The sequence below is a fragment of the Pipistrellus hanaki genome, assembly GCF_964339955.1.
Source record: "Pipistrellus hanaki genome assembly, chromosome: 4".
Lineage (NCBI taxonomy): Eukaryota > Metazoa > Chordata > Mammalia > Chiroptera > Vespertilionidae > Pipistrellus > Pipistrellus hanaki.
In genome coordinates this window covers 39,355,634-39,370,065 of record NC_140506.1, presented here as the reverse complement: position 1 = coordinate 39,370,065, position 14,432 = coordinate 39,355,634, and the positions used below count along the sequence as shown (strand labels likewise).

Genomic DNA, 14,432 nt, shown 5'->3' with positions numbered 1-14,432 from the left:
CTGAGCAGCAGGACAGCCCATAGCCAGGCTCTGTTGGCATTTATTCATTTTAGGTAGCAAATATTTTCAGCTCTACATCAGTATATTTATTACACAGATAAATATAATAAATAAGAAAACAAAATGTAGAATTTGTCTACATTTTGGAAACAGTGTAAACAAGGAAAATCTTGGCACCAAATTCTTGATCTATGGATAAACAACAACAACAGCAAAACTAATTTAAGCCGAAAGATAATCTGAAATGAGCTGATTTTTATTAGGCTCCTTTTTCTCTTTCAATAGAAGACATTAATAAACATTAATAAATGTAGTGTTTTCTATTACTAGGAAAATAAAGACAAAGACTTAGACTTAGTACTTAACAATCAAGTGAAAGAGGAGTTAAATTTAAACAATTGAGTTTAAAAAAAATGATTCTGTCTTTTTTTCTTGGAAATGCGTATTGTGTTTTCCTCTGGGCCTCCTCAGATAGCCTGAAGTGCTTCTGCTGGCCCAGGGACTCACTTTATCAATGTCAAGTTTTTTTGTGTTCATCTGATAGGCACTGCCATTCTGGTTAGGATGCCTGCCTGAGCTTTGAGGATCCTCCTGGGTTGCTGGCACTACATGTGTATTCTGTCATTATTGGTACATATGTTTTGTCATGGCTTAATATCTGTGAAATAACTTGTGTGTCCTCAAAGCTCACTTTTAAATCTAATTTTTAAACGTCTATTCAATTATTTAAATAATTTTTTAAAAGCTCTGTAAACAATGAAGGTTTTTAGAATTTAATGGGCAAACCGATTTACTATTTAAATCCTTAATTAAATATTGGACCACTTTAATAAAGTAGCCACCACACAAAGAATACTGAATAAGATATTTGGGGATATAAAAAAAGGGGGGGGGGTTGACAAAAATCCCTCATTAAAATGACCAGCTTGTCTGTTGTAGTAAACAGCAAGACTATGTAAATAAGTGCTCTGATTCCCAGTTATTAGAGCTTGGGTATGAGGTTTAACCATAGGATGAGAAATCGAAGTTCTCTGACAAATGCCATATACTCAGCCATTAAAAAATGAATTCTTGTCATCAGCAATAATATGGATGGGCCTAGAAGTATGCTGAGTGAAATAAGTCAGACAGAAAGAAAAATGCCATATGATTTAACTTATATGTGGATATACTAAAAACAAAACAAAACAAAACAAAAAACAGTAAGCAGATCAGAAACAAACTGACAGAGAACATTTTGCCAGTTGCCAGTTGGGAAGGGGATTGAGGAGAAGGGTGAAAAAGGTGAAGGGATTAAGAAGTACAAATCAGTAGTTACAAAATAGACATGGGGAAGTAAATTAGAGCATAGGGAATAAATATGGCCAATAATATTGTGATAACTATATATAGTGTCAGATGGGTACTGGCTTTATCGGGGTGATCACTTTGTAAGTTCTATAAATGTCTAATCACTGGGTCGTACACCTGAAACTAATACAATATTGTACATCAAGTATAATTGAAAATTAAACAATTATTTTTTTTTTAAAAAAAAGCTAAAAATTTAGAGAATCTAGTTAGCTTTGCAAGTAATTCCAATAACCAGAAGAATGTTCCTTCAATCCTCTCCCCCACCCCATCCCCACCCTCGACTTCCATACTCTCTATAGGGAGTGTTCCCCTTTCCCCTCTGAGCCCTTTGGCAGTGAGAGGTTTCTTCACCTGCTGAGGAGGAGCCAATGGCCAGAGGAGGAGTATCCTCTGCGGCTATGACAGGAGGGAGTGATGGGCTTCTGGCAGTTAGGCAAATGATTGAAGTATTACCTGGACACACATGTATGGAAGATCATTCTGGAGGTGGAAAGCTTTGGCACCTAGAAAGGAAGGATGGAAGTTCAGGGGAGATGGAATAGTATTGGGATATGGTAAAGCTGGCATTAAAGAAGTGGGGTAGAGTAGGTTGGATGCGGCAGAACAAGGACCTTTAGGGAAATGTTTTACAGTAGCTGCCCAAAAAGGGAACTGGGATCTTGGCAGTCTGCCTAGTCAAGGGCTTGAATTTCTCAGATGCAGCAGATTTGCAGGATCAACATTTGCAAGTCAGGCTCTGCCTGTATAGGGTTTCCTTTTATTGACACTTCCTTTTGATTGTAATATCATTAGGAACTATTTAAATGTCCATAGATACATGGATCAGTTTTTAAAATGTTACTTTTGGCCCTGGCTAAGTTGGTTGGACACCAAAAGGTTGTGGGTTCAATTCTAGGCACATAGTTAGGTTGCTGGTTTGATTTTACAGGTGAAAGAAGAGTTGATTTTTTCAGTTTGTTCAGCTTCTTACTTGTTAGGACAGAATGAAGACATCTATATCCTTACTTGCTAGATTGGAAACCGGAACTGTGATGGTCAACTTTTTATGCTGTGAGAACTTTAATTTTAGAAACAAATCCCCTGCTGTAGCTAGAGAAAGTGGAGAATATTGAGATATTGGGGGGAAAGAGAATAGACTTGAAAGGAAGGGCATTACTAGTATACTGAGTCTAAAGTACACTTGAGAGAAAGTGGATGATTATACTTTTTACCCTACATATTAATTGCTGAGTGATCTTAAATACATTAAAACATTTTCCCAGGTCTTAATTTTTCTCATTAACTTGTTGCAAGGTTTACTCAAGTAGACTTTCCTCTTTTTTTTTTTTTCCTTTCCCTTTTCCTTTCTCTTTCCTTTTCTCCTCCTTCCTATAACATCCACCAGGTCAGAAATGCAAAGATAATTCATATTTTTTCCAAGTCTCAAATTCTAAAAGAAAAACTAGATAAAATACTCTGTCGTAATCACTTATTTACACAATTCCTACAACAGTGGTACAAAGAGAGGAGAAGGAAAATTGAGAGAAGAGGATGGAGAGAAAAGGTTTCACAATTAAGAAACATGGGGTTAGACTCTTTAGAAAAGAGAAACCATTTTCCTGGTTTAACAGAAGGGGAGAATTCTATGCAGTGGAACTATGTAAAGACTGCCAATCACAGAACTGTTCTGTTCAGTTTAGTTTCTACATGGGTATGCTACGTGGGTTTAGAGAGATGAGTTTGTAGAAAGAGGCAGTTGTCAAATCTGGGCAGGCCATATTTGCCACATTAGGATATCTGGTCTTTATCCAATAGGCCTGACCCACCAGTGAGCATAGAAACATCTTTAAAAGATTAATGTTTTTTAATGATCTTTTGACTTCACTATGGAGAGCAGTAAGGTTAGGAGAAAGGAAGAGCAGTGTTAATACTATTACAGCAATCTGGGGAAGTGATGGTGAGGACATTGCCAGAGTAGACAGAGATGAGCCATAGGTTATAGGATCTAGAATATATAGTAACTGCATATCAGGCAAGATTAAGGAACTGAGGGTGGCGATCAGGTTTTTGGTTTGGACGGCTGAATGGAGATGTGTTGTTAACTAAAAGGAGGACGGAGAGGAATGTGGTATTTAAGTTGCCTGGAGGATATTCAGCTGATTATCCTCAGTAAACAGTTGACTAAGTCAATCTGGAGCTTTTAGCAAATTCTGAGTTGGAGACTGAGGTTTGGTGGTGTAAATACGAACTATGTTCCATTGACTGGCATAGTAGGTCTGAGGAAAACATGTAGACTGAGAAGAGGACCATGAAGTAATCTTAGGGAAGGCTAACATTTTAGGGGTAGGTGGAAGAAAAAAGCTTCTCGGACAAACAAAGGAAAGATTTAAGATATGGAGGAGGATGAGTAGAGAGTGATTTGATGTTTTAAGTCTGAGGGAGTTATTACCAGAATCAAATACACTAACGAAGTAAACTTTTGACACTGCAGCAAGAGCAGTTTGCGAACAGTTACCTGGACGTCATATATGAGAATACTGTAGAATACGCCTGACTTATCAGCACCTACTAATTAGGAACTGATTAGGTTGCTCATAATTGAAAACCCTAAATAGTAATAAGATTAAATTTTATTTTTTCTTAAATGAAAGAAATCTGAAGGTTGAGGATCCCAGGCTGAAATGGCAGTTCGATGCAGTTGTCAGGGATCTATATTCCACTTTTTTTTTTCTGGTGTTTTAGTTAGCTGCGTGTGACTGCGCTAACAAAGTACCGTAGCCTAAGTGGTTTATAGAGAACAGAAATTTATTTCTCACAGGTTTGGAGGCTGGAAGTCTGAGGTCGGAGGACCCTGTTTCATCTTGTAGAGCCTCTCCCCTATATCCTCACATGGAAGAAAGAAAGCTAGTTAGCTTTCCGGCCTGTTCTTGTCAGGGCACTCATCTCATTTATGAAGATTCCACCCTCAAGACCTGCTAATCCCCCAAAGGCCCACTTCCAATGACCACTTTGGAACTAGAGTTTCAACATATGAATTTTTGGGGGTGAGGGAAGCACTGCATCTAGCTTTCCTAGAGTGGTCTCATTATCATGGCGCAAGCTGGAGGCTGGAACTGCAGCTGTCACACCCACCTTACTGACCGATAGTAGGATAAGGGAACGTGGAAGAATCTACCCCCTTTGTAAGACTTCCAACTTCAGTCTATATATCTTAATGGCCAAAGTTCAGGCAAGAAAAATACTTAGCTTCAAGAGAACTAGAAGAGTGTTATCTTTTAGTTGGGGAATATATTGATATGTCCAGCAAAAAATTTGATTTCTTACTACTCAGTTGAGAGACCTTGGAGGCAACTAACAGTCTCTGATATAGAAGAGGTTAACGTGAGTGTGGGTGTGTGTGTGTGTGTGTGTGTGTGTGTGTGTGCGCGCGCGTGTTTGGGAGAGGAGAACAGAAACTTACTAAAGCTTTTTAAATTTGACTAGTCTGTTGTTTTGAAGCTTTCATGGTATTTCTCCTGGACATTACTGTGGATAATAAAAAGAGAACTGTTAAAAGATTGAGGAATAGCCCTAGCTGGTTTGGCTCAGTGGATAGAGCGTTGGCCTGTGGACTGAAAGGTCCCATGTTTGAATCTAGTCAAGGGCACATACATGCACGGGTGGTGGGCTCAACCCCTAGTAAGGGGTGTGCAGAAGGCAGCCGATCAATGGTTCTTTCTCATCATTGATGTTTCTATCTCTATTTCCCTCTCCCTTCCTCTCTGAAATCAATAAAAATAAAAACATTAAAAAAAGATAGAAGAATAGATTGTGTACCTGACAGTGTTTTGATCTGCAAATCATTCTGCTCTCAAACACATTTAATTGTGCAAATATTTAGGGAAATCAATTAAGGAAGTCAAACCTACTAACATATTTTACTTAAATTCTATAACTTATATTTTGATATGCCAAGAAAACACTGAAATAGCATAGTAATTTGATTTAGTACTGTGAACCTATTATAACACATTTCCTATTTAGCTAGCTTTGTAGCTGTCAATATTAATGTAATTTATTTCTTTCAACTGTTTTTGAATATAAAAGTATGGTTTCTAATTATAGAGTGGGTTAGGTTAAAAGGACTAAACTAATATAGGGTATAGCAGTTCTCTGCTCTTTGAAAAGCTAGGAATTTGGAAAGAGTAAGTACATTTGGAAATTGCATATTCTTAGAGTTTTATAGTATTATATAGTGCCTCTTTCCATTTACTAATTGGAGCTCTACATGTCAGATTTTGCCCATGGAACCAACTTCCTTGGAGTCAGTTGAATAATCTTTGATTGGTAGGTCCAGATCTTCCCCAAAGGTATAGCTCCTATCTAACATTTTTGGTTTGGAAATTTTGGAACATTGGTCCACACTGGTTGCTCTGGGCCATATTTTAGTAATAATAGGGTTATTCATCTTATACTTGGGAAAGTGAAAGTGATATAGTCTAAACTTCTATTCAGTGAATAAAGCCCTTGCAGTATTCCCAGCTTCAAATTCACATTTCCCAATTGGACACTCACATTTCCCAATCCCAAAATATTTCATAACATTTTTTAATAGTTGAAATGGTTACAAAAAATATATATATTTGGCTCATGGAGTTACAATTTACCTTCTTATCACTATAACTCATTTGTCTTAGTTCCACTCTTTTTTGTCCCTCTGGAAGCTGACAACCTATTATCTGAAGCTTTTCTTTCTGCAGGATATGCATCACTGATACTTTCAACAATTGCTCATGACTTATCTTTTTTCTCCTCTCATCCTTCTATGATTATCACCTCTCCTTTTAAAGTTCTATACTGTATTAATTCATCTAAAAATAAATTAGCTCTTTCAGCAGCGCAGTCAAATACACTATTAATTTACATTAAATTTGCAGTCAACCCAAACCTGTCTTTTCAGAGGGGGCTGTTATCTATAATAATAAAAACATAATATTCTAATCAGACCAGAGTCCTTCTGGATGAAGCCAGGGCTGTGAGGGAAGCCCAGGTGCCGGAGGGAAGCTGGTGCCGGCAGCTAGGGGAAGGAAGGCACCATTGGCACCATTTTTCCAAGAGATTTTGTTCACTTCAGGTCTCTGTGTCACATTTTGGTAATTCTCACAATACTTCAAACTTTTTCATTGTTATTATATTCGTGATGGTGATTTGATGTTATTATTATAGCTGTTTAGAGTACCACGCACTTCGCCAACATATAACAGTGAATTTATTAATCAGTAAATGTGCATGTTCTGAATGTTCCACCAACTGTCCATTCCTCTGCCTTTCTTCCTTTCCTGGACCTCCCTATTCCCTGAGATACATATTGAAATTAGGGCAGTTAATAAGTGTTCATGTAAAAAGAAGACCTGCACATCTCTCCTTTTAAATCAATTCCTAGAAATGATGAAGGAGGCACATTGAAAGCCAAGACAGACCGAAAGCTGTTGTGCCAACCAGCCAGTAGTGAATACAAAAGAAATGTCCTTGAAGGAAATTAAAAGTGCTACTCCAATGAACACATGAAAGATAAAAAGTGAAACAGCCTCATTGCTAATATGGAGAAAGTTGTAGTGATCTGGATAGAAGATCAACCACGACATTCCCTTAAACCAAATGGTAATCCAGAGCAAGGCCCCACCCCTCTTCCATTCTGTGAAGGCTGCAGAGGGAAAGTTTGAAGTTAGCAGAGGTTGGTTCATGAGGGAAAGAGGCTATCTCTATAACACAGAGAATCAGTCTCCATAACATTAGAGTGCAAGGTGGAACAGCAAGTGCTGATGTAAAAGCTGAAGCAAGTTATCCAGAAGATCTAGCTAAGATAATTACGGAAGGTGGTTACTACACAACAGACTTTCAATGTAGATGAAACAGCTTTATCTATCGTAATAAAAGGGTAATATGCTAATTAGACTGGATGCCCTTCCTGGTGAAGCCTGGGCTGGCAGGAAGCAGCCCGGGACCCAGGTGCCTGCGGAAGCTAGTGCCTGCAACCCTGGGAAGGAAGGCTTACTCTTGCAAGAATTTTCGTGCTTCAGGCCTCTAGTATTGAAAGAAGAGGCCATCTAGGCCTCTAGGATTTTCATAGCTAGAGAGGAAGTCAATGCCTGGCTTCAAAGCTTCAAAAGATAGGCTGAGTCTCCTGTAAGGAGCTGGTGATGCAGCTGGTGAGTTTAAATCGAAGCCATTGCTCATTTCCATTTCCTTACATATTGTGTATTAAGGTGAGAATTTAAATCACATGACTGCTTTAATATATATTCTTTTGATTCCTAGTTATGTTTAACATTTTCCACATTTCAAAATTAGTTATGATGTTTGTTATTGTCTCTGCATATTTATCTATCAGGGCTTAGAATTTTTTTATATTAGTTATTTCTATATTTATATATACAGAATGTCTAAATGTCTCTCCCTCAACACCAAAAAAATTGAAAACCCTGACCAAAATTAAGTCCAACAACAACAAAAAAGTTTGTTGGGGAAAAGAGTTTGCAGGTAACATATCAGAGGTTTAATTCTTTTCCAGCTAAATATCTTAGATTTTTAAGTAGTGTGAGTGGCAAAGTTTAATCATTTACTGGAGACACAGAGCTACCTTTATGATTGGTAATAAGTGCTGTGATCAGAGCTGCCCCCAGGCTTCTGAAGGAGGTACACACGTTTGCCCCTTAAATTTCTTAAAGGATGCCAAAAAAGAAATGTTACTTAAAAGTATACATATTGTAGTTTAAATGTTTGTATTTGTGATATTTATCTTTAAATTTTTACTGTTCAGTAGAAATTGGATCTAAATAAAATGTTGTCTTCTCGTGTTTGGTGATCTCATGTCACTAGGTGAGGGACAATGCTATGATTTATTTACCTCATGGATGGACAAGTGTCTCCCCACTCCCTTGAAATCATTTTTGTTCAAACAGTATCTTTTATTGCAAGGCTTCCCTGCCCCCCCTGCCCCTGAACCTTCTGGAGATTCTTATTTTTGGTCCTGGTGCCTCTCTTGTTGGGAGCCAATGGGAAATATGCAGTGTCTGTATCTGAAGCTGGGCAAATACTCCTCCGCCGTTGCTGTGGCTCTCAGAGGCTCCTCAGGAGCAGGAAGTGGGAATAGAAAGGAATGACCAATGTGGGAGAGGTTGTGGCATTAGAATCCAGTCTATGATTTGGTAATATATTACTGGATGTGGGGGAATTAGCTGAAATTATAATAATAGTTGTTACTATTTATTGTGCTAGTAGTTTCAACAATACTCAAGTAATATTCTTCCCATTTTACAAATGGAGAAACAGACCCAGATTGTGTCTCATTCAAGGTGAGCACAGGTAGTGTACACAGATAAAGAAGGCAAATTTAACTATGGACACTCAATTTAAGTGAGAAATATCTTGTTAGATACTTCGAACAGTGGTTTGGAAAAGCAGGTTTGGAGCTTGGTAGAGAGAGTAGGGCTAAAGAGATTTGGAGACTCCTATGCACAGAGGCGATTGTTAAAATATTGTCAGTTTCCTGGTGATATAGTAAGGAGTCATAGTGGCAGTCGAGTTCAATTAATTGTTCACTCATGCAGACTCTCTCTTGAGCACAGGTCCTGACTGCTTGGGAAACATCAGTTTTGTTCAAGGAAGGTTGCAGAACATGGGCATATGAGGTGGCATTCTAGATGGATTTCCTCGGTCCTGTCCCACTTCTTCACCCTGTTGGTTACTATGTGCTGCTATAGATTCTAAGGGTAGGGGAACAGCTACACCCTTTGGAAGATCCTTCAGAATATCCAGTTATATAGTTTGAAACCCCCTTTTCCCAGTGATTCTGTGTCCTACCAATACATTTTTAAAATTTTTTAAAAAATTTTATTATTATTTTAAATATTTTTATTGATTTTTTACAGAGAGGAAGAGAGTAGGACAGAGAGTTAGAAACATTGATGAGAGAGAATCATTGATCAGCTGCCTCCTGCACACCCCCTACTGGGGATGTGCCCACAACCAATGTACATGCCCTTGACCGGAATTGAACCTGGGACCTTTCAGTCCACAGGCCGACGCTCTATCCACTGAGCCAAACCGGTTTCAGCCCAATACATTTTTTAGAATCACTGTCCTAGACCCATAGAGAAAAGAGTGGAGATTATTACTTTTAATTCTACTAGTAAAACAATATCCTTTCTGTTACCGAATTAACTGGGTTGGGGGGTGGGGGGGCGGTTGCGGGACACAGAAGAAACATATGAGTCAGTTTAATAGTACAAAGAAGATATTACAAGGAAGATTTGCTTACCTTTAAGGAAAGATGTGTATTGTGAGGACACAGCAACAAGTATGCTCTGGCTTTGGCTGTTTTCTTCCCAGCAGGCCCACCACGGCGCCTCCGCTTCACTCTCTGCCTCTCACTTCCAGCTTCTTCAGGCTGGGGGAGCATCCTTGTTGTTCAGACTTGGAGTGAGGCCTGGAGACCTGGTTTAGCCTCCACCACTGGTTTGGCTCTAGGTCCAAGATTTTATAAGCCACAAGGAATCACCTGAGGCTCTGTTTCTTCGTAGGTAGGCAGGAGGGTAATACTGACACTAGCAGGCAATTATGAGGCCTCACAGTTTCTATGGGGGAAAATCCCAAATAATATGCTTTTCGAGATGAAATTGGCCATCATGGTCAATGACTCATGCTATATGGTTGGGAGTGATTAATTGAGGGACAGGGTGTGTGGGATATGTGTGCTTAAGAATCACCACTAGGATGTGTTTGTTTGTTTTTTGTTTGTTTGTTTGTTTGAAACTACAGGAATATTCCAATTTTTGAATCCCATATGAAATACTCTGGGGATGAGCCACACCTCCACAGGGAGATACTGCTACCAAAAGGAGCATGGCACAGTCCTCACATGTGCTAGGGCAGAGAAAGAGTTGAGAAGCAAATTTCATAGGAAATGAAATTTAACTTGAAGTTAGGAGATGTTTCTACCAGTCAATTAGATACATATCCGCTGTCAATAACATGCTTTTCATCTAAGAGTAACTTCAACAGATGTCTACTCTCTTATGCTGCTTACTATAATTCTCATTTTGAGTGTTTGGCACTTTTGGAATGGGGAAAGAATCAATGGACAGAGCAACTAGATTTGCACAGGTTTTCTCTTTTTATGACAAATACAGGAAGTGTTTTTTATGATAATGAAGAAAATAGTCATTTCTGCATGTGCTATCAATCTTTAACAATCAAAAATTCACTTGGCACGAGAAGTGGTGTTGCTGTACAGAATTGTGGTCATTGTTACATTGTTTTGTTTACTGTAAACCTGGCTCAATATTAGTAAATATAGTGTAGCAGAAACGGAACTGTTGTGAGCTATCTGGGCACTGGTCCAAAATATCATTAGAGATACTGCCTCAGACTAATTTGGGTTTATGAATAATATTTTGTTAACAGCTCAACTGAAATTGAGCCACATGGTGTAGCTTAAAAATTCTGAATCCACAAGATAGTGAGAGTACTATATATACTGCATACTTAATATTCTGTACTTGAGTGATAAATTTATATGTAATTTTGGGATAACTTTTAAACAATAAGCACCCAAATGCTTAATATGATCTGATACCTTTAAAGTTTACTTAAAACTGTAGTTTGCTGTTCATTATAAAGTAAAGTATTACTGGCTTAAAAATCAAAACTTAAGAATAAGGAAAGGTTGCAGAACAGGTATTAAGATGGACATTCAACACCTGTTTTGGCATATGGATGTGCAAACAGCTGAAGTTTACATTACACACAACAAAAAATTGAAAGGACATAAAGTTGTTGGAAAGGTTCAATGAGTTAATTCATTTATTTTACAAATGAAAGATTATAACTATATCTTAAAATAAGTTATAATGATTATTAATGTTTGGTTATAAATTATTAATTATATAAGATATAACAAAGGGGATGAGGTTATGGTGAGATGATACAGGACACAAATTACCCAAATTTATATTTAGACATTTCTTGCCAAGAAAGGATGTATTTGTCTTTTTCTTTGTGTGCTACTTTAATTAGTTTAAGTTCTTTCTGAACATATAATGTCTAAACTCCCACTGAAAGGCTATGGGAAGATTTGTGTCACTATTAAGGGTGTAAAATATTTTGTAATATAAAGGTGTGTAATTACTTAAAGAATTAATTTTAAATATTCCTTTTTTTTAAATAAATATTTTATTCATTTTCCAGGTTAGCACTCTACGTATATGAATATCTGCTCCATGTAGGAGCTCAGAAATCGGCCCAAACATTTTTATCAGAGGTATGTTTTATGTTTTCTGCACTGTATTTTGATAACTTATGTAAACAAGTGAAAATGCACTGTAACTGTTATTTGAAAGAAATTAATCCTTATATATTATATACTGAGTATGCAGTTATCAGTATGGGTAATGTAATCTTTGTAGATTATCTGTTAACAATTTTAGTATCCCCAAATGCCATTTCAATACCAATAACCTATTCAATTGTCCAGCCATTTTCTGCCTTATAAATGGAAACTAATGTTGGCCTTGGCAAAAATAATCAAGAAAGCAAATTTGCTTTAAAAAAAAAAAAAAAAAAAAAAAAAGCAAACACCATCCTGTCTCTAGTTCTAGCAATATTTTATTCTGGCATTATTCACAATTTAAAAAATATGTTTTTTGTTTTGTTTTAATTTTGTATGGATTTCAGCTAGAAAACATTTAATAATATTATTTCAAGTTCTTGTTTCTCTTTCTATGTCTCTCCACATTTTTTTAAACATTGAATTTGAGTTTTCTTGCAATGGTTCTTTTTCTTTTCAATTTATATAATGACTAGAGGCCAATTTATATAATGACTAGAGGCACGAAATCTGTGCATGGAGGGTGGTTCCCTCAGCCCAGCCTGCATCCTCTCCAATCTGGGACCCCTTGAGGGATGTCTGACTGCTGGTTTAGGCCCGATCCACAGGCCACTGGCTCCTAATCGCTCACCTGCCTTCCTGCCTAATTGCCCCTGCCAGCCTGGTCACCCCTCATGCTCCCCCCCCTCCCTGCTGGCCTGGTTGCCCCACACAGCCTGCTGTTAAGTCATTTAGTCATTTGGTCATTTCTCATTAACCCCCCCTGCCAGCCTGTTCATAGGCAGCCCTCTTGTGAGGGCTTGATAGTCTATTTGCATATTATCTCTCTATTATATAGGATGAGGTTGAATATTTTATTTAATTTTTTATTATGTGCAAGGCACTTTAAATATATTATCTCTGATTCTTATAAGAAATTTTCAAAGTAAATTATATTATTCCTGTTTTACTAGTGAGAGCAAACAGGGTCTAAAGTGTTTATATAACTGGCTCATGGTCACACAGCGTAGTGTGTTGTGGAACTAGAATTCAAACCTAGGTCTATGTAAGTGTCAAGCCTCCAGCTTCTCCTAGTGTCTGCACTGTCTAGCATGGTAGCCACTAGCCATATATGCCTTTTTGATCTCTTGAAATAGGACTAATCCAACTAAGAAGTGCATAAGTGTGAACAAAATAAAATAAAATATCAATAATTTAAAAATTTTGATCATACACTGAAATGGTAATATTTTGGATATATAGGGTAAAATAAAAAATATTTGTTATTATAGTTTATTATACCCTTCTTTTTTAATATGGTTAGTAGAAAATTTAAAATCACATATACAGCTCCCATTTGTGGTTTATGTTTATATTTCTGTGTGACAGTGCTGCTCAAAATCATGTTGTCTCTAGTGATCTCACAGTTTGTCCACCACCAGATCAAGGACACAACAGCACCCCCTTTAGAGTGCCCCATCTGAGGTACAGTCTTCTTGAGATTCACTTGTTTTCCAAACAAACGCACAAGCAAACAAACATTCACAGCCCCACAATCTTTGATCTAATTAATTAGTAAATATGAACTATTAGGGCCTCTTTGCAATTAAGGAATTTGAGGAGTTTTCTCACAGCATATAAGTCAGTTGTTTTACCATAGATGGAATACATTCATTGTAATAAAACTTTGATTTCAAAGTTAATTCAAATCAAAACAGAAGTTTAGTATGTCTTAACTTGTTAAATTATTAATTAGAAGGCTTTGAGCCCAGCCAGAATGTCTTAGTGGTTGAGTGTCTATCTACAAAGTCGGGGCACATTCCTGGATTGTAGGGAGTGCAGGAGGCAGCTGATCGATGATTCTCTCTCATCATTGATGTTTCTATCTCTCCCTCTCCCTTCCTCTCTGAAATCAATAAAAATATATTTAAAAAAAGATAATCATAATAACAGTTTAAAAGTTGTGCTTAGGTTTAATGAGTTAGTATACGCATATAAAGTGCTTAGAAAGGCCTACCATATACTAAGTTTTCACAGTGTTATTTCTAAAGTTCTTGCCAATTCTTTTCTGTGTGTGTGTGTGTGTGTGTGTGTGTGTGTGTGTGTGTGTGTGGTCTTGTCATTTGGACAGCCCACATTCCTCCTACCTCTGAGGTTACTTCTTCTATCAACATGGCTCCAGCTCTAATCCCTACTATTATGGGTTCTCTCAATCAGGGGTCCTCAAACTTTTTAAAGTGGGGGCCAGATCACGGTCCCTCAGAGAGCTTGAGGGCCGGACTATATGAACTACTAATTCCTACTGTAACACCTCAGCTGCGCTCACTGCCCAAAAAACCTGGCGGGCCGGATCAGACTCCTCTGCGGGCCGCATGTGGCCCGCGGGCCGTAGTTTGAAGACCCCTGTCTCAAGTCCTCTCTAATGTTTTGGGGCCTTGCCAGGGGAGGGGCTTTGAGTTCTCTTGCTATAATTTCTTACTCCTACTAAGTGTTACTTCCCCATTGCTTCTCCTTCTTATGGCTGGTATCTTTTCTTTGCCTGAAGTTTTCTATTTCCTTACAGCCTCAAAGCTCCACTAACTCATTGCTCTTGTGTATAAAAGATTCTTACTGAAGGTTGGAAGAAAATTGAATATTAAGCATTGTATAGTACAGACAGCAACATTAACTAAAATATTAGACATAATTATTCTTAAGTTCTTTGGTCTCTTTGTCACTGGGACTTCCTCACTAGCTCTGGTCTGAGGGCTCTGTT

General features: G+C 37.7%; 1 protein-coding gene across 12 annotated transcripts in view; it reads left to right on the top strand.

Moving 5' to 3' along the window:
- SSBP2 (single stranded DNA binding protein 2) overlaps positions 1 to 14,432 on the top strand; it is a 209,906-nt gene that overhangs the window by 47,147 nt on the left and 148,327 nt on the right. For all 12 annotated transcript variants that reach the window (XM_084881326.1, XM_084881328.1, XM_084881336.1 and 9 more), the window contains exon 2: positions 11,560 to 11,632. Coding sequence is in view for 9 of the 12 variants with exons in the window: in XM_084881336.1 (XP_084737462.1) it covers positions 11,560 to 11,632 (73 nt within the window). In the remaining 3 variants the exon portion in view is untranslated. The remainder of the gene's footprint in view (positions 1 to 11,559; positions 11,633 to 14,432) is intronic.